This window comes from Galleria mellonella, unplaced genomic scaffold (genome assembly GCF_026898425.1).
Source record: "Galleria mellonella isolate WM207_F2 unplaced genomic scaffold, CSIRO_AGI_GalMel_v1 utg352, whole genome shotgun sequence".
NCBI classification, from domain to species: domain Eukaryota; kingdom Metazoa; phylum Arthropoda; class Insecta; order Lepidoptera; family Pyralidae; genus Galleria; species Galleria mellonella.
Genome location: NW_026442084.1, coordinates 4,480,279 through 4,506,756, shown reverse-complemented (window position 1 = coordinate 4,506,756; position 26,478 = coordinate 4,480,279). Strand labels below are relative to the sequence as shown.

Sequence of the window (26,478 nt, the reverse complement as noted above, 5' to 3'; positions counted from 1 at the left end):
TGATACTGCAATACCATTACGTCCACTAGTAGTGCGACCGTCCTGAAACCCACGCGTTCGCAGGTATTCCTAAATTCCCAATATCGATCTGACTCATTTATCATTCTAATTATGGATCAGATTTTTTTTAAATCAAAACTTTATCTACACGATTTGATAAGTTTAGTTCTGTAATATTCCGCTTTTATAGTAAAAGGGTATTTCTCTAGTATTTTAATTGGTTATTTAATTACAGTAAAATCTTTTTAGGATTCTTTATTTTTATTATTTCAAATCAAGCGGGTTATTAGTTTACGATTTCAAGTATCGTGAAAAAAAAATTAATCGCTGCTCATATTTCAAAACAACTTAACACTTTTTAACGATTGATTTAAAGTTGAAAAATCTTTTAAAAATTTAAGACAATGCATTATGTTATTATATTTCCGTTATCACATAGATATTGATTAAATTTATTAATTAATTTCTATTTTAAACATATTTTAAATACACTATCGGAACTTAACGCGATGAAAATTCTTATACAGGTAAATAATACCTACATACCTGCTTCTTTATTGCCAACGTTTCGATGTGGATTGCACCACGTCGTGGTCACGACAGGACTGCCGTGTATTTAAAATATGTGTAAACAACACGGAAGTTTTAAATTAACCATCATTTCTATTTAATTATTTTTTATACATCGTACATTTGTATTTTCATGTACGTATGTTTGTTCAACAGATTACAATCATCACGTATCACGTCTAAAATCTTCTTAACGACAACAGGGAAGACATAATTCATGTTGGCTGGCAACTCAGCATAGTTAAGGGTGAGAACATTTCAAGATCTCCTCAGTTGTTCTTGGCCTAATTCCTGCAGTCATATTTATAAGAATAACAATCAATCATAATGCATACATCAGCAGTTTTGGCGCGTTCTAGCTGTTCATTCGCTTCATTATGTTCACACATATAGCATTTACTAACATTTGACGCAGGTGTGTTTTTATTCTCTCATTAAACTATTTGATATTATCATAAGACTAATAATTCTCATTTCAAAATATGTTCAATTCCTTTTTTATTTTTATAACATCTTTTATATTAAAGTGAATTGTTAGCGAATTTGTTCGAATATCTATTTGTTGTTTGTGACTTGTTTATAAAACTTTGGCTCCAAACTCAGAATTGTTATTTATAGAATTGTTTTTAGTATCCTCATCTAAATTAAATACAGTTCATTAATGTAATTCGACTGTGACAGAAATAGATTCAATACATGATATATTTAAATACGTTCATAATTTTGGTTTATTGGTCGTTTGGTGTTTTGTGGCATCTTTATTAGGGGCGTTATAATATCTATGATCAAAATAATATTTACACTTTGTTCAGATAAAATATATAAAATATGGTTTATTTCAAGGAGATCATAGGTATTAATCTTATCAATAAGCTTATTATTTGTTAAATGCTTTGGAATGTGCAGTAATTTATATAGCTGGAATAAACTGCAATAATATTTTACAAATTATTCTTGACAGATAAACATAATTATAGTATTACTTATCATAAACAAATTTTAGTTATTGCAGTATCTTCCGCAATTATTTTAGAAGGAATTATGCTCAATTTTAATATTAATTACAGACGTTTAATTGGATTCATGCAGTCTTTATATTTTATTTCTTTTATATTTATGTTAGTTAGTTTATTGTCATATTTACCGTGACAGGGGATTAATAGCAATATAAACTATTATATCTATACTACAAAACATTCTAGAATCTTATAATATTGTACACTTATTATCAATATTTAAATTACCAGTTATAAAATGCATTAACATTTTACAATTGGCTCCAAATATAACCTATCGCCAAATATTATTTACTTTTACTTTCAATTAATCACTTAAAAAAATCTATGTTAGCCACGTATCTATAAATGTTTTCCTTCTAAGACATATAATCTAAACATATATCTTCCACACATAATATACCTCGTCCGTCAGTTCACCGGGCCTGCTGCGTTTCTTTTTTGGAAAAAAATATTCGTTTTAGTAAATCATTCTCTGTTAATCAAGTGCATAAATGATTTGAAAATTTAAAGTATCAGTATTTTGTGTGCGTTTATTATGTGTGTTATATTTAAGCAATTATGTATGTATATAATATTATTATAAGTGAGTGTTTAACATGTTGTGCACAAGAGTAAATGATATTCTGAATTTTGTATTCAACAGATTTGTCAGTTATTATATAGTGGAATTCATGTTCAGTTTAAATTAAAAATCACTTCTCAAACTATATGAGTAGTAAATACGAGTATAGTAAACAAACTGTAATGTGCAATTTAAAATTAAGGGATTAGTTGAAAACTAAAACGTGTTATTGGATTTTGGAAAACTAGAGCCATTCTAAAAATAAACTACGAAGCTTTGTCGATAAGTGCTTCCTTTGTATAAATCTCATTAATATTATCTCTGCTTAGGAAGGCTTATTGACAAATAGTAAAAACAAGTCCCAGCGATATAGAGTCGTATATCCCCGCTGGACGGCAAAGCGGCAATACTAACTGGAGTAGAAGGAGAACGTCTATGGAAAATGGGTATATTGAAATTGATTAAGGTTCTATAAGAAAGTAGGGAGTTACTGATGAAGTTATATATTAAATATTTTTAATCTTTTAAAGATTTCTTGTATATTTTGTAAGGGGAATGATAATTCAGAAATCATTAACATCAAATTGTTGTCATAACAATTTGTAATATTTATTATTTTATAATATAAATGTAGTTTAAAATTGTAGTCCGTACTGTCATGTGTATTAAAGGAAAGAAAATAAAATAAGACTAAAAAAAGATAAAATGCTTTGCAAAAGCGAGCAGCGTCCACCTAAACTGGCCAGATCCACTAGATCTCACCTTTTTGTCGTCTAAAACTTCTCCAGGACGTAATTTGCTGACCTGTTGTAAAAAACATTGATAATATCTCCCAATAAATATAACAACCTGCCTATCTCTGCCGCCGAACCTGGGCCCTACCTACCTACTTGATGCTATTATTCGGTGCATGTGTAAATCAGCAAGTGCAAGAGTTATTACGTTATGTATTGCATCATTTTCTTGTTAATGTATATTATTGTTAGTGACTATCTGAGTACGTGTGTAATAAAACACGATGTACCCAAGTCAATTTGATAAAATCCCTAAAACTCAAGACCATTCTCTGTATCCGTTATTGTGTGCGAGACGTGCTTACAAGCTGTGCAATTTATCTGTGTGCGCGGACTCCACAATTGTGTGCAGTTTAGACTTTGTGCTATCGACGACAAAACGGTTTATATAAAAAAAAAAAAAGAAACTGGATAACCATATAATCCAATTTAACATATTCAGTTATACAAAGGTTTATGTGATTATCCAGAGACAATAGTATTACGAACCGCGTCGAGTGCAAACGCATTAACAATGATTTTTTTTAAAAGATACAGTTAAGACTTAATCACGGCAATATAACGGACAGCATTCACGTAATAAATTATTTTAGCGTTTTTTGCTTTTACCTTCTTCTCTTCGATCACCTCACCAGGTCTTAGTTTTCTATTCTCCTGTGGATTATGTTTTGTATTGTGTTTAATATCTACAGAAACGATCCTCAAAATCAAACTTTTATACCCTACTGTAGTGAAAAACAACTCTAGTGTTCTAGAAGCGAGGAATAAGGGTTCTAAGCTTAAACCGCTCTAAAACTATTTCCTTGACACTACTGAAGCATTCATGGCTGTAAGATAAGTGAAGCTCCATCTTTCTACAGATGGTTAATGGCATAATCTATAAGGGGGGATTCTTAAGGTTTTCTAATGTTATGGGTTCGGCTTGAGAGAGTAGGATATCTATACTACGTAGTAGGGCTAAATATATATATATTTATAACAATGAACTAACATCAAAATTTGAGAGAGTAATAAAAATATAACTTGTATTACATTTGATAATATACTTGTATTATCAGATGAATATAATAATTTTTTACGTAGATGGTTCGTGAAAAAAAGCCTATCTGATGTTAGCTCACAGAGTAATCTAATTAATAATATAATTTCTATTCTACTCTTGGACAGCACAAATAAGATTTTTTACAATATTTTTATTCATACCTTAATAGACATTGATGATTTACGAAATTGTTGAATCTCAAAATCATTTAAAAATAATATTTTCGTTTAAAACATCATCCTTTTAACAATTTTATAAAGAATATAACATACCTCGTCACTGATGATAAGAGATGGTCGTCTTCCCATTTCCTCAGGCGGAGGAATGAGAGAACCACGTCTAGCAGCAGGAGGACCAGGACCCAATGAAGGTTTCCTTGGTGCTTCTGGTTTCGGAGATTTTTCACGAATAACTTCAATCTTCGGTGCAGCCGGTTTCTCCTCTGGTGCCTTGATTTCAGGTACCTTGGGAATTGGCTGCATATACATTTTTCAATGTTAATTATACCTCATATATATTTATCATCACAGAGTCTTTCACGGGATAGACTATAATAGTATCTCTATAAATACAAAAGATCCAAATGGGTCGACGTGCAACAGCTTAGCTGACCCCATATGCGAATATAAGATAAGATCTCTATAAATATTTATAGTTATCATAATACAAAACATTTGCAAATATACCTTATCTTTTTCTGGTTTCTCCCTAGTGGTTGGTGTGGGTGATATCTTTTCATATTTTTCAAGCTCAGGCCTTTCGTAGTCTGCAATCTCAGGGAGATCTTCGGCCTTCTTTTTCACAGATGTTACTTTAGCCTTCTTGACTTCTTCCTCCACTTTTTCTTCTTTAACTGCCACTTTCTGTAATACATGCATTAATTTAATTTCTAAATAAAATAATTAACATTTATTAATACATACCCGATTCAAGTCTGAAGATCCAATAATTCAAGAGTCATAAGAATTCTAAAAAAGTAGTAGAATTTATAATCAGTAACTTACCATAAATTTTATGTTTATAAAGTACACATAAATATTATATTTAAGTTCATATATAATGACTATTAGTAAGCAAAGCAAAGCAGGAAAATGGTTAATATTATACAGCAAAAGAAAAATTATGTGCCAACAGTGCATTTTGTTAATATTTAAATATTGCATTTTCTTTTCTATACATGTATTATTGTATACATATATGTACAAATCTAACACATTCTATATACTATATTATATTTATGTATATATAAATGGAATAATTATTAAGGTATAACATACTAAATCGACGGGTAAAGTGCATAATACTAGTCTAAATCAATTTCTACAAATAGCTACATGTAGTATATTTTGTAATATTACTAAAATAAATACTTCAATATTTTAATATTGGAATTAAAATTTGTAGCCATTAATAGAAAAAATATATTTGGTGCAATAATAACTACATCAGTTCAAAATTTGGTGCTTTGCAAAATTGTAATTGGTGCTGAACATTATTATCCAAATTCTAAAAAACTATGTGCATTGTGCAAAGTTTGTGCATTATTTTTATCGGTGCCAATGCGTATACCTCTTCAGGTCTGCTGGTAAAAGCGGATTGTGGAATTTCTAGTGTGCTTGCTTTAGGCCCGTCTTTTTCTTCTGTCGTTTCAGCCTACAGGGAAACATTATTAATGGCGACCATACGCAATGATTCTTTGGTAAACGTACGTCATTTTATGTCTTATAGTTGTGTGTTATAAGAATGAAGTGTGTATATTTTGAAAAGCCAATGAAAGTGCATTTGTATTATTTATAACCTTTGTGTGATAATTGCAAAGCATTCCAAGCTAGAATGCTCTAAAAATTTTAAATTGTCGAATTCAGTGATAATATGTTTAAAAATGATTATTAAAGTTTAATCAGATGTATTACTCTGTGTACCTGAGGAGACCATGGTCTTCTTCGTGGCAAATTGTTGATTGGTTCTAACAGTGTTGGTTTATATTTATCTTCTAACTCTGGTGTTTGTTCAGCCTGATTATATAATAGATCATGTTAGTGTACTAATCAATTGAATATTGCAAATATAAAGAAGAACAATGATATAATGTGTTGTGTCTACCTGAGGTATTTCTGGAATAACTTGCCACGAAAATGGTATCTCATTTTGTGTCTCTTGTGATTTTGGTGTTGATATTGCTGGTACCTATTACAATTTTAAATTATGTGATCTTCGTTTATACACTAAAATATTACTACTAACTACTTTAAATACATAATATAAAATTAATTTCTGTTAAATACATTAAACTTATACAATTTACAGAAAAATATTTTTATACATATTGTGTATATTAAATATCTTATGTAACTCAAATGCATTTATATTACAATTAAATACACTTTCATAAAAGTCTTAGAATAAATCATAAAATAACTTCTCTCTACCTTTTTGATATTACTGCAAACTGTTTAAAAATTTACGAAGTTTTACGAAAACTTTTAATGTCACTTATGTGTATTAAATATTAATCAATTGAAACTACCTGCACAGTTTGTGTTTCTCCTTTTGTAGTTTCTGATGGTTCATCATCTTCAAATTGGAAGTCCTATTAAATATATATTTTTTATTAATAATCCTAAGTAAATTTTTTACAATACGTTTTCAATTTCAACAATGTTGAAAATATTATATTACCGACCTCCGCGTATGGTTTTTTTTTCCATGGACAGAATGGAGACTGAGCAGGTGTCAATGTTGGTCGAGGCTCCTAATAAATTAAGATATTAAATAAGAAATAGAGTTTGTACAAAATAACTAATCATTCTATGAATTTGTATAATTGAAAATGATACATTTTATATACAACAAAAGAGTATTTTACCTCCGGTTCCTTAGTTTCTTGCATTGATACATCGCTTTCATCTTCTTCCTCCTAAAATAATTTAAATGCCATACGATAATTTACCTATTTTAATTTGAGTTAAAAATTAACATATTTATTTGAATATGTTTATTTGAGTGCATGTGTCTAATATAATGTGTGCATTCGTTTAGAAATGTAACATATAGTAAAAATTGCTTATACAAATTGTATACCTCATTTGATATTCCAGGTGGCTTCGTTTCACTTGGTTTATCTTTAGGAGTTTTCTTTTTAATTTCAGTTGTTTCTTTAGTTTTAGTTTCAACAACTTCTATTATATCCTGTTTAAAATTATTGTTATGAAAATATTGTTATTAAAGAAGGTAATATACATTACGTAAAAATAATAGAAAATGTATATACCTCAGTTTTACTTAGACGACGTCTAGTCAACTCTTCTGTTTTTTCAATACTAGGTTTACGTTTTGGTTCAACATTTTGCGTAGATCCCTAATAATAATATTATAAATTATAAATAATAAATAGATATTGTGAGTCAAAATGTTCAATGTTATAAATCAGTGTGCACGTATGTATGTATGTGTGTGTGTGTGTGTGTGTGATATACCTGTGTATCTGTTTGCGTAGGTCGCCATGGATATGATTTTTCTGAAGGCTTATCGACAGATTCTTGTTTTACCTTGTCTTCTATTGTCTTTACAGTGTCATCCTATTTACAAAAATATATAGTTACATCTAAGTCAAACGTGTCACTTGGTGCTATAATCTCTAGCATAACTCAACCTTTTCTCTTCGGTGTATAAAAATATACATTAAAATTACATTAATAATTGATTATACACAATTTGTTATTTACTGAACACACAGAATCAAACAATTGCAAAATTGTTTGATAGTCATTGTAGAGTTTTATTTACAATAGAAATTAATAAACAGATTGAATTTCCTTTCAGATTCTGTTTCATACAAGTTTAGAGAGTATTTTGAATACGACTAAACTTGAGACATTGTTGATACGATAGAACAAGTACATAGATTTACATGCATTCAAGATGGATCGCGGACTTACCTTCAATTTTACTTGGTTTATTTCACTTGCTTCTGGTTCCTTTATGGTGGTCTAAAAAAAGTTATTAGGAATATGATTAAGCGTCAAAGGGGCATTGCGTGTACATGAATTTGTAATGCAATGAAACTAAAAATCTTTATTTAAGTTAATACAATTTATTTATTATGTGTATATAGTGGATTTAAAAAATACATACTAAGCCGAAAGTGCATCAAGGTATATAACCCACTGTTACTAATTATTGATTCGTTTCACAATTTTCTCGTTTTAGTTTTAACTAGCAACCCTTACGGCTTCGCACGGGTGCAATGCTGATACTAAATAGCGTCGACTGGCCGGCACATTAGAAACTTCTAAAATTAACAGTGTTTCTCTACAATATTATGCATGTATTATACATGTAAACCTTCCACTTTTATCAGTCTATCTATTAAAAAAAAAAACCTTCAAAATCCGTTGCGTAGTTTTAAAGATTTAAGCATACATAGGGATAGACAGACAGCGACTGCGACTTTGTTTTATACTATGTAATGAAGTGATAAAAGTATTTATTTTAAATAACTTTTCTTCTATTTAATGCACGCCAATTTTTATCTATCCAGTTTACGAGTACCAAATGATTTTAGCTGAAAAGAACTGACAAGAAACTCAACTAAAAACTCAATTAAATGTCTATTTAATGAGTGAACATTGGCCTCCGGAACCATACGGCTTAGTATATACTTGTAATGTAATGTTGTATAATATAATATTAAATATATGATATTTAAGTGACATTAAATTTCATTGCAGTACAATTTTATATTTGTGTCAGGGAGAATATTCTTTGAAATATCCACGTATGAGAAATTAAATAGAAATATAAACCATGTTTTTTTTTTTATATTCAAGATACTAAATAAAATATTTTTAATCTAACATTATATCTCGGTTAAAAATTTTATGGATATTTTTACATCATTCTAAAGGTCGACTAAGGATTGGGTTTCGTATGAAAGCAAATCGTACACTATTATAGGGGCTTCTAGAAAGAATTGGTGCAGAAAACAAAACGAAGGAGTGCTTTTCATTACCATGGAGTTTCACTATCAAATATTGTAAATGTAGAAAAATCGATAAAATAACAATAATTTTATGTAATTATAAATTTATTATTACAGATATAATGGAATTAATTAAATAATTAATTAAATCAATAATTTTAGATGATCTAAAATGATTTATTGAAAATGATTATTTTTTATTGTAAATAATAATGACTATGCAGGGTGAAATCGAAATCATAAGCATCCTTTTAATATTCTCCAATCATATTAAATAAATGGAAAAGTGAGTTAGTTTATTTACTACATTTTCACGTCTAAACCTCTGAATCGATTATGGTACATTTTGGTATAGAGATAGACGAGTCAGTGAATATATTTCGGTCATACAGACAAAGTAGTGGGTAAGAACTAGTAAGTTTTGTGCTAGTAAAAGTGAAAAAAATTCTTAAAGAAACATACGATGAAAAACAATAAAATATTTTATGTTTTCCGTACTAACATTATACGGCGACTCAAGCTAGTACATGAAGATGATAAACTCTTACCGTTTAGTGTATTTTAGTATATTTTACAACGTTGGGAAATTCTTAGATTGGTAGATTCCAATGTCTTTACGAAGTCTTACGACTCTGATTTTACCCCGTTCTATTATTACCGTATAATTGTTGTGGTTCAGTACAAATTCCATAAATTTTTTACTATATGCAAATTGGCTATTTTATCGATTTTTGCATTACAGATTTTTTTTATTAAATATGCTTACCTTTTGAGCAGACTTCTTAAGAGTTCCAATTTGCTGTTGTTCGGCGATTGATGAGATAGATGATTTTCTACTCTCAGCCGTCTCTTTTGTGAGCTACAAATAAAATCTTAGCGTTAAATTATTATGAAAATAGTACAGTACTGTTAATATCAGGGTTTCAGTAAATGTAGACAGGTACTCGGTTTCTTTTATACCACAAAGGTGGCAAACAAGCATACAGGCCGTTTGATGGTAAACGATCACTGTAGCCTATGGACGCCTGCAACACTAGGAGTGTCACGTGCGCGTTGCCAACTCTGATGAAACCTTAATATACCCTTTTTGAAGAACCCCATACTGTAGCCTCTAGGGAAAACTTCGACAAGCAGCTCATTTCACAACCTGAAGTTCGTGGGAGAAAATTTCTCTAGAATCGTACTATACGTGACCATTTAAGTTCAAGCATGTGAGGATGAATTCCCTGTCAAGTTTATTGTCAATAATAATAATACACATGTAGTGAAAAGATTTCTTGCTCTGTGCTTTCACCTATTGATAGTTTAAGTTTTGATTTCCCTACAGTCAGAACACTCTATCTCCTTTTTTATACTAATATGGTGGCAAACAAGCATAATAACTGATTGTAAACGGGGTTTCCGAAGCCCATAGATGCTTGTATCATCAGGAATGTCACGCGCGCGTTGCCCACTCTTAAGAAATCTTAATATGCCCTTTTTGAAGAACCCGATAGTGTAGTCCCTAGGGAACGGGATCTATTTATTTATTTTTTAATATCATTTAAAAGTAACGCCAATTACAATAATTATATCCTTTATGTTATGTGTCACAAGAATTGGATATTGTTTAACTGATTGCAAATTAAAATAAGAAATAAAATATTGTTTGTCTTCATGATTATTACCTTCACGGCTTGATTTTCTATTATCGAACTCTTTCGACTTTGGGATCGGACTTCTTCTTTGACCTGCACAAATTACAATACGCTATGAATAATGTTTTTATTTTCCAAAATTAAAAATAGCTATTTTAAATTAAAGCATTCATTGGGGTTTTCAAGATTTTGAGACACGATTCTCTAAATCCATCTCTAAAATTAATATTTGAATTTAATATCACACTCAAATCTTTATTCTAAGATGTTGTATGAACTCAGTTAATTAGATTTATGTCAAAATTGTAACAACTTAGTTTATAATGGTCCATAAAATAGTATGAATGCGAAACTAAAAAAAAACGTAAATTATATTAATTTTAGAGATAAGTTAATTTGAATACTGCTTCAGAATTAACACTACTACCATTTGCAAGGCAGTAACTTTATTACTATTGTTAATACAAACCTCACTCTGAATAGACGTCCTTCTGCTTTCAGTCTACGAAAAATATAAATACATGATTAGCACATAGTATAGACTAAGTCATCAGTACTTTAAGGAAGGTTTGAAAATGAAGAATGATTCTATACAAATGGTAAAGTGAACATAAGGAAACACTGCATCTGGTATAAAGGAATAGATAAAAATTTATCCAAAACAATAATATTTACAGCAGGATCAGAACGTCACAGGGTATATAAATATATAATTGGCTATCCATTTTGTAATATATAATATATGGACATACAAGGACTTATTTAGAATAGGATCATGCTAATTCAATCTTTCTTTTATTTCTACCTTCACTTCTAATCGTTGCTGTTGTTGAGCCATCATCGTGACCTGTTTTATTCAAATTATTTTTATTTTTCGGTCAAACCTCTATCGATATAATTAATAGGTAATTTAAAGTTAATTTTATTATAATAATTGAAGTGTTTAATTCTTCAATTATTTAAAATACAATCGATAAATAAAGTGACTAATATTTATTTTTCCATAAGTAAAATTGCAATAGTAAATAATAATTTAAATGGTGTTGTTACATTAACACATTTTGTGATATCGGATATCCGGGATTATCAGTTAATGAAACACTATTTAATTTCCAATAATGAAATAAATTATTTGAGAATGAATGTGATTTAAAAATATATTAAAATGGTTATATCAGATTTTGCCAACGATATTGTACTAGTGGATTGTTGTACACCAGGTTTTAAGTTAGGGTTGTAGGAGTACAACTGTGAAAACTACATCCAGTTTGGTGCAGTCGTTTTTACGCGATACCAGAACAGGATTACTTACAGAACAGAACATACTTATAGATATACAAAAATTCTAAAATTATTGTTTTCACTTCTATTGCTGTTCATTATCATCATCATAGGTAGAGGAGGCAGTTGTGTTTGCATGGCTGTGTTTCGGTTTGAAACATGGGATATGGCGTGAATTTACAGACTACAGAGGAATAACACCTGAGTCCTCAGGAATGGCAACGCATGGGAGGTATCATGGGTGAGACAGTATACTCTGTTATGTCCATGGTTCTGCTCATGTCTATAGGCGACGGTTACCACTTTCTATTAGGTGGGCCGTCAGCTTGTTTGCCATTCTAAGTTGTATAAAAAAAATCAATCGTTAACTATCCACTGATAGAATGAAGCTACATATACCCCCCCCCATTGAGGGGTTTGCCATTAGTTGCCATGCTTGGCAGGCGGGTTGGCACCCATAATTAAGTTTTGGCTATATATTAAGAGGGACGCTGTTGGCCATCCTTTGACGATTAAGTTCTCTTAATTATCTCTAATTAAGACTGCTTATTAAGACACCTCAATTCAATTATAGTCTAATTACAATTTTATTACATTTATAAAATTAGTATGCATACCTTTGTTTGTTCCTTTTCTTTCTTGTCTCTAGTTGTGGGTGTTGGTGAGATCTTTTCATATTTTTCAAGTACTGGCCTTTCATAATCATCGACAAAGTCAAGTTCCAGCTGTAAGCATGTAAAAATATTTATAACAGATGTAATATTTTCATACATGGTTAGTAGTAAAAGGTACGCCAAGCTGAAACTCAGTGATAATATTAATAAAACTAAACAATTTGCCCTAAATAGAAATCTGAATATATTTTTTCAACTTCTCATACTAAATAGATCACATGTCTGTAACTTGTATGTAATTACAAAATTATTTAAAGATTTCAAATTTCTCCCTTGAGAGAAGTTGTTCAATTTTATGAATACTATTACAGAGTTTGGGTTTGGCATACCATTTACGACTAACCCTGTATATGTATGCTGTTTGATGGTGTGATATTTAAAATATTTGAAATTACTGCAACATCTATTTTAAATAATAATTTATTTGATTTAACTCCATGATCAAGCATAATAACAAACATTAGCTTTTTGTAAATATAAGAAACGATTAGTACTTACCCATTTTAACATAAAACAGATATAACAAATCAAACAACATGCGACTTGCAACCCCTGAAGACAAACGCGACGATGGACAAATTTACCAACACAGGATTATAAAAACAGAGCGATCCATTTTCTGAGAAAAATATAAATATAAACATCTATTAAAGTGTAAAATTGATGTGATTAGTGCGGGACAATATTTATAATGTACATATTGTGCTGTACAAACATGTGTACAAGTGTAAAAGAATAAAGAGACAGAGAAAATAGACATCACTATAGAAGTCCAAACATTTAAAAAGGTGGTTACCCCATCAATGTTATATTTAGTTCCAGGGACAGCTTTATTGGGCTGATTTGTTGGCTTCTTAACAACAGTTTTCTTGAGTTGTGGCTTTTCAAATTTGCCACCTTGTACCATCAGAGGGGCCTAGACAAGTAATCAAAGCATTTAATGAAAATAAAGGAAGCAAATAAATTAAAATGCAGATGTCACTACTGCGTTAGTTTACTGGTGCGCTAAAAAAAGAAAAAAAGAAAAATGTGAGTTTATAATAAAAACACTATCTAATCAAAAAAGATTAGATTATGCAGATGAAATTATTAGTCCGACATATTTTTAGTTATCTCAGTAACTACATTATACTGCGATGAATAATAGGCAATCAAATTTATCGGCTTTTTTATCTTTCTACCTCATCTTCATCCCCTTTCTTGACCACTGCGGGCTTTTTGACTTTAAGTTGCGCGGCTTCTGATCCCTCCTATGAAATCAGTCAATATTAATGATTAACCAATTTCTTTAAATTAACTTTAAAACTCTTTAAGTTATTAAAAAATATATAGGTAAATAAACTGAGATAATTAAAAATAAATAAGTCAGTACCGTTGGTTTTTTCTTGGCAGGTGTCTTTTGTGTGAGGGATGCTTCTTCGGGAGCAGTAGTGCTGGTCTTAGTGCGTGGCTTAGTAAGGTTGACAGCCTCCTCAGTGTCCACATCCTAAGCCCATGGCCATACACAACATACATGATAAACATTGAAATAAAAAAAAAGAAATAAGTGCTAAGGTCACTGTGCATTCTGTGCCTTCGAGCAAAAGAAAATAAAACATTATACTAGTGCTTTTGTGAAATGCATCTAAAAATGTTTTTGTCTAAATTGTGTTGTTTGTACAATTTTGTGCAATTTTTCTTATATTTTGAATTATTTTATTTCGCGATTCAAATACCTTAACAAGAAATAGTCTTCTCAAGACTGGTGGAGTCGATAATGGTAGGGTATTATTGCCATCAAGTATCATTTCTAGCTGTGGATGATTTTGTGTAATAATTACTGCAGTTTTTGATAAATAGCATCACCTATGTTTACTTTAAAAAAAAAAACTATAAATTTTTACTTTATGTAGTATTTTAGAAAATCGTACCTTATTTTTGTCTTTTGGCGTAGGCCTTTTAAGAGTTTTTTCCTCGACAATTTCGGGCTTTTTGATATTGAGTTTTGCTTCAGCTTCACCTTCCTAAAGTTTTTATTATTATAAATTAGAAAACTGGCAAAATATGTAATTTCTAAAGCTCACAATACGTGTTTTTTTAAATACAAACCGTTGGTTTAATTTCAGCCGGTGTTTTGTGTGTAAGTGAAACATCTTCAGGTTCTTGTCCTGGTTTGACTGGAGCCTTTGGTTTAGACAGACTAACATTTTCGTCGACGTCCATGGGCTATGAAAAATGTATACCAGATGTAATCATTCAAATTGCTCTGTATGTACGTAATAGTATATGTATTAGTGAATTAATATTAATACCTCTGGTTTGTCTTTGTCTTTGATAGATCGACGTTTAGCCGTAGCTGTGGCCGAAGGTACATCTTCGTCAGGTTTACTATCATCCTAATAAAATATTATTTTTGCTTTATTATCTGTATAAAATTGTGAATACATATGTGCACGTGTTTTAAGCAAGTGAAATGTTAGCTGATGTGTCTACCTTTTTCCTTTTCTCAGTGGGTGTCGGTGTGATTTTCTCGTATTTTTCGAGAACAGGCCTCTCGTAATCATCGATAAATTCCTCGTCGACGACCTTTAACATAAAGTATATAAAGATAGAGAAAACTGTAGACTAAGGAAGTCGAATACTTTTGTGACTAGTGTTGATTACGATTTTTTTTATTATTATTATAATATACGTTTACACAGATATTACAATATATAAAGTACAGAAATTGTATTTGATAAATAAAGTATGATTAATTAATAATTTGATTAGCCGATCTTCTTGACGCCAATGCTGAAAATTTATTTTCGTAATAAAAGCGAAGCATTAATTACAGCATTTGTTAAGCAAACAGTGGAAGTAATAACTTACTGTGACCTTTTTGGAGAATTTAAAATCAATAGAGTGTTGCTGCAGCAGTGATTTTAGTGCGATAGTGTATGAAAAATGAAGCTAAAATCCGGGAGCTTGAGAATAGTATTTTAGAAAGTTGTGAAAATAAAATTTAAAATCATGTACCGTTTCACACAGTGTATTATGTATTCGTATTAGTGTAATAAATGCAAGTGTATTATTTGTACCTCTTTCTCTTTGGAAATTGGTTTCTTTTTAACCTCCGGTTCGTCTTTTTTAGTTGGTCTCGCCTTTGATTTTTCATCTGGTGTTTTTTCTTCCTCCTATTTTGCGATAACAATTGTTACAACGTTTTGTAATTTATTATAGGTATGTAATAATGAAATATATTTTTGTAATAGATACTTTATTATACTTATCGACTTTCAAATATAAAATTTTAATGAAAATTAATTTATTAAAGAATACCTTATCTTTTGCAACTGGTCGTTTTCGCAGTGTTGGTGTTTCTGGTTCAGGTTCCTTTTCTTTAGGCCTTATTTTACCTTTCATAATATCAGTATCATCCTACAGAAATAAATAAATCTTTTATATATATGAAAGTCTAATATATTTTAGAAATTTACGACATGTGTTATTTATCTTTTGTATTTTACCGAAATATTTGAACCTTGAATTATTTATAAACTTATTACCTGCGTGTCACTAGGACGCCGTTTGTCTTTCGGTGTTGGTGTAATTTTTTCATATTTTTCAAGTTCAGGACGTTCGTAATCATCAATAAATTCAGGCGCGTCCTATAATGCATTTTAAATACGTATATTTATATATTTTTACATTTACATAGTTTATATATTATTAATACGGGTATAAACGCATACCTCAACTCCGTTTTGTTTTTTCGTTCTGTCTGTAGGCGTAGGTGTTATTTTGTCGTATTTTTCGAGTTCAGGTCTTTCGTAATCATCTACGAATTCTGATTCTTCCGGCTAAATAATATTTTCAAAATGTATATAATTAAAAAATGTAAAAACGCAGTATAATAAAATACAATATATATCTATATATCAAAGAGCTATAATATTACATAAATTACCTTTTTAACCGCGTTTTTAGGTTTAGCAACCTGTGGTTGTTCCGTTACCGTCTCTTCGGTAGGTTTAGTAGGTGCCTTAGCGAGTTTTACTTTAGATATTTCATCGACTGGCTCTTCTGGTTTAGGTAATCCTTTTTTAATACTTGGTCGTTTTGGTTCACTCCTTTTCTTCAACCTATGCCATGAAATTTTATATAAAACCTACTGCAGTAATTAATATACTTAGATATGTATAAAATATATCTCTATAACTTTTTTAATTAAACTAAACTGTATATAGAAATAACTCCATTAAAATAAATTAAGAAATTCAAATATTTTATATACCTTTTCAATAGGTTTCTCTATTTTTGGTTTTTTCTCCGGAGCAGGTTCAGCAACAGATGGTTCTTCTTCGCTGTCTTGCTCACTTTTAACACTTTCCGAAACAGACGCTCGTTTTGGCTAAGTAAATCGATAAAAACATTTTTTAATCCTATTCAATACAACGTACTGATGTTTTAATTTGTAAAAGTGTAATAATGTGATGTGGTGTGGTTACCTTCTGTGTGTCCCTTGGTTTTTTATCAAGAGGCGTTGGTGTAATTCTTTCGTACTTCTCCAAAACTGGTCTCTCGTAATCGTCGACAAACTCGATTTCGTCCTAAGTTTAAAATAATTTTAGCACATCAAATTGTTAACACAACACTCACAACAAAAATATGTTATCACATTGTATCAGGTACTATAAAGACCAAGTCAGATCTACAACGCACACGTAGAACTTGACAATTTTTTTTATAATTTACAATAACAACTAAAACATTCAAAATAAAGTAATCTTGTAAATGTTCTTTAATATTACAAGATTTATGTTTTAGGAAAATTTCCAATTATCTTTGACATAAATTTATTTATACCAAAGATTTATTATAACAATATTTAAGAAATTTAGAGACTATTAAACTAAAATTTTAATATTCATTAGAAATTTCCCTAAATAAGTATTTTTCACGTATATGAGTATTTTACAAGTTAATGAAACCTATTACTACAATAAACTATGTTAAATTAATTTTCTTTTGATATTGACTGAAATAAGCCTTTTGTACATTGCTTTTTTGAAAATGAAAAAAATCTCACTTACCTCGTCTTTCTTTGATACGACCTTCTTTTTAACGACTTTCTTTTTCTCTTCTGTTTTTTCAGTCTTCTTAGCTTCTTTCTTTTCTTCAGCCGGTTGTTCTTTAGGCTTGACCGGTTTGAGTTTTGGAATGCCTTCAACTTTAGCTTCTTCTGGTTCAGTTTTCTTTTTCTCAAATTTTTCTAGAAGTGCTTTCTTTTCTTCTTCAGTTTTGGCGGTTTTCTTTTCAAGTACTTTTTTAGTTTCTTCAATTTCTTGTTCCGCCTTCTTGATTTCTTCTTTTTTAACGACCTTTTTAGCTTCTACCTTAGCTTCAGTCTTCTTTGCTTCAATTTCAATCTCATTTTTCTGTTCTTCGATCTTAACTTCTTCCTTTTTCGATATTTTTTTGGCAGCCAGTTTCTTTTCTTCCTCCTAAAATATTTCTCATCCATTTTAGTTGCAATATAATACATTAATAAATATATATTATTTGATTAAAAAACTGTTTTATAACTTACCTTTTTCTTTTCTTCAATGTGGTTTTCTTCAATAACAGATTTTTCTTCTACAATGGACATTTCTTCCTCGGATTCCTCAATAAGAGTCTTTTCTTCCTCCTCCTCTTCCTCTTTTTTCTTTTTCTGAAAATTTGTAATTTTTAATTTGTTTTTATAATGTATTTTCAAATTAACTTTACAGCTAAGTATTTGCTTAATTACTTTAACTTCGAAAATGAAATGGTCATGATCTGACCAATTCTTAAAACTTTGTGTCGATATCATTGCCTCACTTACTAACTAGTGATAGAAATCATCAATAAAACTGAATAAACCGAATGAATCGTATATGAATAAAAGTGATAGTGATAGGATTGCTCAAAGTCACGTTGAATTGTATTATGCACGCTAAAATATGGATAATTTTAAACATTTATTTATTCATAGTTTCATATTTTTCATAACAGTTATACTTATCGCATGAGCAATAGTTCATAAATGTCAATGAAGAAGTAAATAAAGCACTATTAAGCATATTTTTTTATTTATTTAAAATTCACCCATACCGTACATTTTTATATTTTATTTTTATTTTAAAAACATTATAATGAAACTGCATTTAAATAATTTGGTTATTAACTATAAATAAAGATAAAAATTTATTTTACTTTATATTATCTCTAATTATATTTATTGTTGTATTTCCAAGTACAATAAAGAATATATATATAAAATGAAAACAAAAAACGTACCTTTTCTTCCACTAATGTCAAATCGGCGCTTGATTCATCTTCACCAAATTCGTTTTTGATGACCACTCTGTAGTTAGCAACGTATTTGGCTGATACTTTTCTGATGATAATACGAGCATTGGTGCCATCAAATGACGTATTCACCTCAGATGAATCGCGTATGACAGTCGAGTTTTTATACCAAGTGCATCTACACGACTGGTCCGATGTTTTGAGAACTGCAACGAATTCTGCTTCTTCGTTTTCTTTCTTTGCCTATAAGAAATAATAAATAGTATTTAAATACAAATATTAACTTTTTCAGGGAAATTATATTGCACATGCCGGTATGGTGGAATGTAGAATAATGGTCTTCTAAAAATATTTTTATATAATGTATTACTGTACGCCAATGTACAATAAATGATTTGAATTTGAATTATCTAAACCAATCTATCCGAATCTTAATCTTCGCAGACATTGTAAACATTTGAATTTATAGATAAAAATAGAAGTCTTGATTTTTTAATTTTCAGTCTATTTGTCAAAATATTTAAAACACGATATCAACCTATATTATATATCAAACGTTGCTAGTTTATAGATTTTTTTTTCAAATTATGGTACTTTATATTATAATATTCTAAAATCTTAAAAAAAAATATTGCTAATTGGTATTTATAACAAAATCATTATACTTACTAGACTTCTGAAATGCTTTATAATCTGGGGTTTATCGCCTTTTTCTTCTGGTATGTCTGTAATTTCAACTTGTTGAGACGTAGCCTCACCCTTTTCGTTCTTGGCGACGAGTTTATATGAGCCTTTGTCATGTTGGGAAACATTTGAAATCTCTAATTTTACGGTAAATTCACCCTGAAATTTAATAAATAAAGTATCTAATTTAATAATCACATTATTACATAGTTTCAGAGCAGTAACAATAAAAATAAAGAAAAAAGGTAATTATGAACATAATAAATGGTGAAGGATATATGTGTTACCTATATTATTATTGTTATCAATTTATGTTATGTTATGCATTAAATAATTTTTAAACTAAAGTAATGAAATTGATCTGATAAAATCATTTGGCTGTATATCTATTAAAATATTGTTTATATAATTTAGTTTCAGTACAAAAACAAGAAGAATTGTTACATGTATTTAAGTTAGCACTTTACATTTTTGTTTGGTTCCCTAAGTATTATAAAAAATACGTTATCATTTAGGACTAGATAAATGAACGTTAAAACAATTAAGAATTTATAAAGAAATCATACCTCTCTCAGAGGCTCGATGAGAACAGTATGCCTAGAGTCCTCCTTGACAGCGGATGCTTCTTTGAACCATGTGCACGATGGTGCAAATTTACTTAATACTTTACATTCAACAATAACAGTCTTCTTTTTAACTATCTTAATGATCTTTGGCTTTTCTTTGATAACTGGAATGACTGTAATCAAACGTAATATTAATATTATATTTTAAATAATAACAAAAAAAAAATCAAGGAAAATAAATAAATAAAATTTAAATGTCTTACTTTCAATATTGAGCGTAAGATTTGCGTTAAGTTCACCAAGTTCATTTTTAATATTGCATTTATACAATCCGGAGTCTTCGATACCGGGATCGATGAGTTCTAGTACGATTGTGTAAATATCTTCCTTAATCTCGACCCTGGTTTTGATTTTTGACGAGTCCCTGATTTCTTTGCCTTCGTGGTACCACACGATCGTCGGTTTCGGACTAGCTTTAACTTTACATCCCATTATTACTAATTTACCATTATCTTTGGACTGAATTGTAGGCTTTTCAACAAATGTCGGTCCTTCTCCTTCTGGTTCGGGTTCAGCCTCAATATTAAGATTCAAATTAGCATTACTTTCACCATATTCATTCTTGACATGACAGCGGTAAGAGCCACCATCCGCTGCTGTCGGGTTTGACAAAAGTAGTACCAATTCGTAAATATCTTCTCCCATTTCATTTGATTTGATTTCAATTTTACTGCTAGCCTTGATGATCGTTGTGCCTCTGTACCACGTAACTTCAGCCGCCGGCTTGGCTTTGCAGACACACCGCATCGTAATGAGTGTGCCATCTTCATTGGGAATGATTCGGGGTTTCTCCACGAATGATGGTGCGAAACCGTTCTCGTCATCCCCACCTAGAGGAAATAGATTTTGTAACAAAAATAAAACAAACACTATCTACAATAAAAAGCTTCATGCAGCTCGAAAGCTCAAAGCTTTACATGCTTGTGCTACTGTATGCGTACCTATACATATTTTATAAAATAAAATCCATGTTTACCTTGGAAATTGAGAGCAATATTTGCATTGCTCTCGCCAAACAAGTTGAAGGCGTTACATCTATAATTTCCACCATCTTCTCTGGTGGGACTTAAAATTTCTAAAGTCAAATTAAAACTATCTTTCCCCATAGCTTTCCTAGACATCTTCATTTTAGCTCCATCTTTAATTTCTTTATCACCATGGAACCATGTGATATCTGGTAAGGGGTACGCTTCTAATACGCATTCCATAATTAAAATATCCCCTTCCTGTCTAATAGTAGGTTTCTTAGGAAACCTTGGTGCTTTACCGTCGGGGATTCTGTTTAAAAAATAAAACTTAAATAATAATCCTACTTTTTAGTTATACTACTAAATAAATAAGATATCGGTTGTCTTACTTTGGTTTATCTCCGCCTTCGAAGTTTAGGTTTATTTTTGCTACGCCTTCACCATGTTTGTTTTTTGCCAAAGCCCTATATTCTCCTCTATCAGAATTCTCAACGCCTAAGATTTCGAGTCGCGCCATGTGATATAATGTTTGGTCCTCTTCTAACGTTATTTTATATCGACTACTTTCTTTTATCATCTTTTTACCATGGTACCTGCATTGTTGGTTATAGATATTTGAGTATATAGACAGTTTAATCCTAAACGATATGAATTAATTTTATTGTTCTTACCATGTAATGGTTGGTTTCGGTTTGCCAACACATCGACATTCGAATGTAATTTTAGTACCATCTTCCGACTGCCTGATTACTGGTCTCTCCGTAAATGTCGGTTTGATAAAGTCTTCAGGCACGGGCGCTTCGTCGCCTATGTTAAATTATTTTATATTATCGCCAATTATACTTGTGTCATTAAATATAAATTTTGCAGCTGTTTTTTATTCATAGAACCTCAAAATTTAAGATGTTTTCTTTTTAATGGTGTGTGATTATTTATTATTCTCAAATAAAAATTTTAAAGTAGAGTTAATCGAGAAATGTATAAGAAAATAGATAGATAACCTAATAATAATAAGTACATATAAATATATTATATAAATATTAAATTTTGATTATACGTGTAGTTTCCTCTACGCCCATTCAAACAAACAGTACGCATTACAGTTGCCTTTGTTAACAATTGTGTTATGTGCACTGGCTGAAGCATATAATTTGCAAAAAGTAATCTAACTACAAAAAAAAACCTGAACAAGTAAATATTAATGAAAGCGTCATTGCAAAAGAAATTACATGGATGATAGAGAATTATAAAAAAGGATCGTGCATGTGGATAATGTTTAATGTGATGCATTTTATTAAATTTTAAATTGCGACTGTTAAGTGTTATTTGTATATACCTAATATTAGAGCCTATCAACGATAACTATACTTCATTAGAAATTAAGAAAACATCTTAAATTAAAATAGGACACAAGAAACGCTGTCGCAACATTTACGCAAATCTTAAGTGTATTATGTAGTAGAGTATTTGATAATTTGAAAAAATTAGTTGATGATTATAACAAAACAAGCTTTGCTGCAAAATCTACGTATAAAATGAAGGATAAATTACACTTATAATAGATAATGGATTAGATTCACACAAAATAGCTTTACCAATGTTAACAAAAATTTAAAGCGTACTCATTTAAAACGTAACTAAAATACATTATGTACTATAATGAGCTATGTATTAACTAGTTGAAATATATCTTGAAAATATATCAAATGATGATTTCAAGGGGAATAAATAAAAATGATTCTGTTTCATTTAAAAATACTTTTCAAAGAAAAATGAAGATGATTATATTAAAATGGAGGAACACAAATAAATTATACATACTGTCGAAGTTTAAGCTGATTGTGGCGTTACTTTCGCCGAGTTCGTTCTTGGCTGTAACTCGATATTTTCCAGCATCCTCCACGGTAACATTGTTGATCTCCAATGAGGCATAGTATGATTTTCCGTCTTTATTCACTGTTAACTGTATCAAATTAAAAAAAAATAATTAATAACGTTTGAAGGTATTTAGTGACACTTTATACAAATTTAAAAAAGTCGACAAACCAAGAAAGTAAACTAAACAGTCAATTATTTATTTTGACTTTGATAATGTGTACAAAAGGCAAAACCAGGAAGGTATGAAATTTTCAAGAATAATTTGATAAAGATTTATTTATCATTATTCAGATGTGAATATAATAAAGAATTGTACTGTAATAATGTAAAATATATTCATTCTTTTAATATGCCCAATAACTTTAAAAATAATTACTATTTTATTTATTCTTACATTATGATCATTTTATGAAAATTGGAAAGATCTATTATTTAGTTGATTATTTGAGTGCATTAGAACATACTGGTAAATATTTTTCAAAAATTCTAAATTTTACTAAATGATTCCTTGGTGTTCTATCATCACCAGTAAAAATCTCAGTAATTCAATAATTGTTTAATAATTAAGTAGGGCATTTAATATTATAAAAATTCAGACAACGAAGATATTTGAAAAGTAATAATATTACTTCTTATGACACTGTGTTAGGTTGACTGGAATAAATCTCTTTTAGAGATAAGTTCATCTTTGCTTACATTGTTTCTAATTGTTATTATCATGTATGTTTTAGTGCAACAAAGAATATTAATAAATACTCAATTGGTTCTTTCATTCCTTAAATATTATAATTATCAAATATAAAAATTATTTATAAATACAAAAAAAAAAAAACAAATCTATTGTGTTCATAGATTGTAGTCGAAATTAATAAGTACATTCAGTACAAAAGGTCATCGTGCGAGAATGTAGACACCTGGTCGTTCTCTTCGCCAACTAGATCGGGGTCAAGGTCATTTCTAAATACTTTTAAAACTGGAGCATCTAGAATAGTGTGTATTATTTTAGCATTCACACCTTCGCCATTCGAATCTAATTGTGTACTGTTTCCTATGTCATTTTCTATGTCAAATGTGTTATTATTTTCTATTAATATCAGTTTACGTATTTGTTTTAAAACATTTGGCATCTCATTTTTGGCATCTCAATACTGTTACTTTTTCTTTGCTTGTTTGTTAATGTATCTAGTTTAATTGCTGCTTCTATAACTTTAATTCTCTTTTTCACATCTTTTGTGTGTATTTTACGGAACTTTTCATATATGTTTTTTGATCGATAAATTAAATGATTAACACTAACTACCACATAGTCATTAATTGTTTTGAGTCGAGCAATCAAGCATTGAAAGGAAACTTTACCTTAATTGTATCAAACGACAGTGTTGATTTCAGTATTGTCAATGTTTGCTAGTTTATTTAGATTAAAATTTTTACTGAATTAGTAGAATCTCCTCCTAACCAGTTTTCTAAAGTTTTTTATACACTTTTATTTCTATTAACTATACAATATGCAATATCCTATGTTGTAATATACTCAAACTGTTCGCTGCTACAAAATATCGAATGGCGTATATTTTGTCAACCCTTTTATTGTGCATTTCAAATGAAAAAGATTGAATAACAGGTGATACTTACTAATGCTATGTTAATGTGAAAGTGAGTCTGTTTATTTGTTACCTGTTGGAACCTTAACGGCTTAATCGATCACTATGAAATTTGGTATACAGTTTGGTATGGTACTGTAAGTTGAAAAGGGATATGTACTACTTTTATTCTAACCAATGATATCCTAGTGAATGAAGTCGCGGGTAAAAAGTAGTGATAAAATAAATTATATAATTTTTAAATGATTATATCCATAAATTGGATTCTATAATGTAATCCTTTACAAAGACTTATTTTTAAAAAATTGTATTTATTTTATATTAGAATATACCTTATGCCTGGGACCGGGTTTCACTTCCACAGTGTTGTGGAACCAGGAGACGCTAGGGACCGGTTCAGCCTCGATGCGGCACTCGAATATAAGCCGCTTGCCATCGTCTTCCTGCCTGATGGCCGGCTTGCGCGCGAATGTAGGCGCTTTACCGTCCACTTGTCTGTACACAATATGGATAATTTTTAAAAACTTATACTAATATTATAAAGAGGAAAGTTCTACTTGTATACTTGTGACGAATAAACTCAAAAACTTTTGATTCGATTTTAAAAATTCTTTCAACTATAGTAAACTTTTTAATTACTAAAAAAGGTGTCTCATATACATTCGCCACAGGATTTTATAATCTTACTGTGATTGTCGCTTCCGACAATTGTTTCTTCATCGCATCTCGCAAGACTAGACGCATAACGCCTTATGCCCCCTGATGAAGACTTCCGGATGAAGTTGCAACAATTGTCGGAAACGACAAACACAGTAAGTTTATAAAATTCTCATTGAATATTGTTAAAAAATTAACGAAAGATTTAAAAATACCGCTAAAGAAGGTGCTAACATTTCAATTAGAAAATTTAAAATGTAAATAGAAGTTTTTTCTTCGACTTAATTAATAATATGTATAGTTTATTACTGTTAAATATTGAAGATTAAAATAGTTGAAGATATTTTGCTACACATTAAATTAGAGAATAAAATAAAGGAATTAATGTAATAAAACAACACTCACTTCTGTTTTTCTTCGTCAGCGGCTGAAAAAGGAAAAGAGAAAAGATTATTAGCAAAAATTTATTTAAACACTACCCCCTTATTCAAAAAGCCTATTAGAAACCTATTTTAGATATCGAACTGCTTTGTCTCTTTCTTTTTGCTAAATTCTCAGTTTGAATGTAAGTAACAAAACAGGTTTGTAGAAGGTTTTAGATTTTATGAATCTGGGGTTATATAACTAAAAATATAGACAAAGTAAAACTTATCAAATTTTAGCGAGTTTTAATAATATTATTATTTGTCCTCTATTCAATAATTCACTGCCTACTTATTTCTCGGTTTGCCCAATGGCTGACTAGTAGAGAACACCGTCCGGTATTAAGTTCCTCAATGTACATAGAATTTCACTGTGCATTAAAGTTTAAATAAATAAAAATAAATAAATTTGTAAGGCTTGTCAGTAAGTATGTATGTATCACTCCTAGATATATTTACTCTAATAGAACACTAGTATAAAGAATCGCTTGTATCCAGTGGTACAAATGCAAAAATAGTTTCAACAAGCTATTTTAGATTCAACGATCTAGAACATAATCTTAACAAATTTTGTGTGTTTACAATTTGAATAACATCGACCAGACGTAAACACTGAGAATCGGTGATAACTTCAGAAATAAATATATATTAGTAGCGTGAAATAAACTGACCTTCTTTGATTATTTTTCTTCTACTTGGCAATAATAATAATCCATCTGTTATTTGTTTAAGTCTTTATTTTTTTACATAGCGCCATCTAGTGCCAATACAAACTAAGCTTGTTTGAT

General features: G+C 29.8%; 1 protein-coding gene and 1 long non-coding RNA gene across 10 annotated transcripts in view; one reads left to right on the top strand and one right to left on the bottom strand.

Annotated features, from left to right (window-relative positions):
- The window catches only part of LOC113519393 (twitchin), a 143,987-nt gene that overhangs the window by 104,452 nt on the left and 13,057 nt on the right, over positions 1 to 26,478 (bottom strand). For 3 of the 9 annotated variants that reach the window (XM_052896992.1, XM_052896998.1, XM_052897001.1), the window contains exons 4-36: positions 25,674 to 25,695; positions 24,944 to 25,106; positions 22,954 to 23,095; positions 20,368 to 20,994; positions 20,105 to 20,277; positions 19,524 to 19,697; positions 18,843 to 19,097; positions 18,112 to 18,234; positions 17,615 to 18,025; positions 15,033 to 15,125; positions 14,852 to 14,935; positions 14,649 to 14,765; positions 14,471 to 14,563; positions 13,933 to 14,046; positions 13,357 to 13,476; positions 12,504 to 12,611; positions 11,411 to 11,452; positions 11,075 to 11,107; positions 10,636 to 10,698; positions 9,735 to 9,827; positions 7,926 to 7,976; positions 7,464 to 7,565; positions 7,259 to 7,345; positions 7,069 to 7,176; positions 6,854 to 6,904; positions 6,671 to 6,739; positions 6,515 to 6,577; positions 6,091 to 6,174; positions 5,910 to 6,002; positions 5,557 to 5,640; positions 4,674 to 4,850; positions 4,260 to 4,463; positions 3,555 to 3,599 (exon numbers count right to left, since the gene is read on the bottom strand). In XM_052896992.1, coding sequence (XP_052752952.1) covers positions 3,555 to 3,599; positions 4,260 to 4,463; positions 4,674 to 4,850; positions 5,557 to 5,640; positions 5,910 to 6,002; positions 6,091 to 6,174; positions 6,515 to 6,577; positions 6,671 to 6,739; positions 6,854 to 6,904; positions 7,069 to 7,176; positions 7,259 to 7,345; positions 7,464 to 7,565; positions 7,926 to 7,976; positions 9,735 to 9,827; positions 10,636 to 10,698; positions 11,075 to 11,107; positions 11,411 to 11,452; positions 12,504 to 12,611; positions 13,357 to 13,476; positions 13,933 to 14,046; positions 14,471 to 14,563; positions 14,649 to 14,765; positions 14,852 to 14,935; positions 15,033 to 15,125; positions 17,615 to 18,025; positions 18,112 to 18,234; positions 18,843 to 19,097; positions 19,524 to 19,697; positions 20,105 to 20,277; positions 20,368 to 20,994; positions 22,954 to 23,095; positions 24,944 to 25,106; positions 25,674 to 25,695 — 4,268 coding nt within the window. Of the gene's footprint in view, positions 1 to 1,989; positions 2,023 to 2,913; positions 2,956 to 3,554; positions 3,600 to 4,259; positions 4,464 to 4,673; positions 4,851 to 5,556; positions 5,641 to 5,909; positions 6,003 to 6,090; positions 6,175 to 6,514; positions 6,578 to 6,670; positions 6,740 to 6,853; positions 6,905 to 7,068; positions 7,177 to 7,258; positions 7,346 to 7,463; positions 7,566 to 7,925; positions 7,977 to 9,734; positions 9,828 to 10,635; positions 10,699 to 11,074; positions 11,108 to 11,410; positions 11,453 to 12,503; positions 12,612 to 13,356; positions 13,477 to 13,932; positions 14,047 to 14,470; positions 14,564 to 14,648; positions 14,766 to 14,851; positions 14,936 to 15,032; positions 15,126 to 17,614; positions 18,026 to 18,111; positions 18,235 to 18,842; positions 19,098 to 19,523; positions 19,698 to 20,104; positions 20,278 to 20,367; positions 20,995 to 22,953; positions 23,096 to 24,943; positions 25,107 to 25,673; positions 25,696 to 26,478 lie in introns of all 9 variants that reach the window. The other 6 variants (XM_052896995.1, XM_052896996.1, XM_052896993.1 and 3 more) reach the window with 4 other exon arrangements.
- Positions 33 to 26,478, top strand: part of LOC128201135 (uncharacterized) — a 34,369-nt gene continuing 7,923 nt past the window's right edge. Inside the window, exons 1-2 of the long non-coding RNA XR_008253088.1 lie at positions 33 to 63; positions 727 to 817. This is a non-coding gene — a long non-coding RNA (uncharacterized LOC128201135). The remainder of the gene's footprint in view (positions 64 to 726; positions 818 to 26,478) is intronic.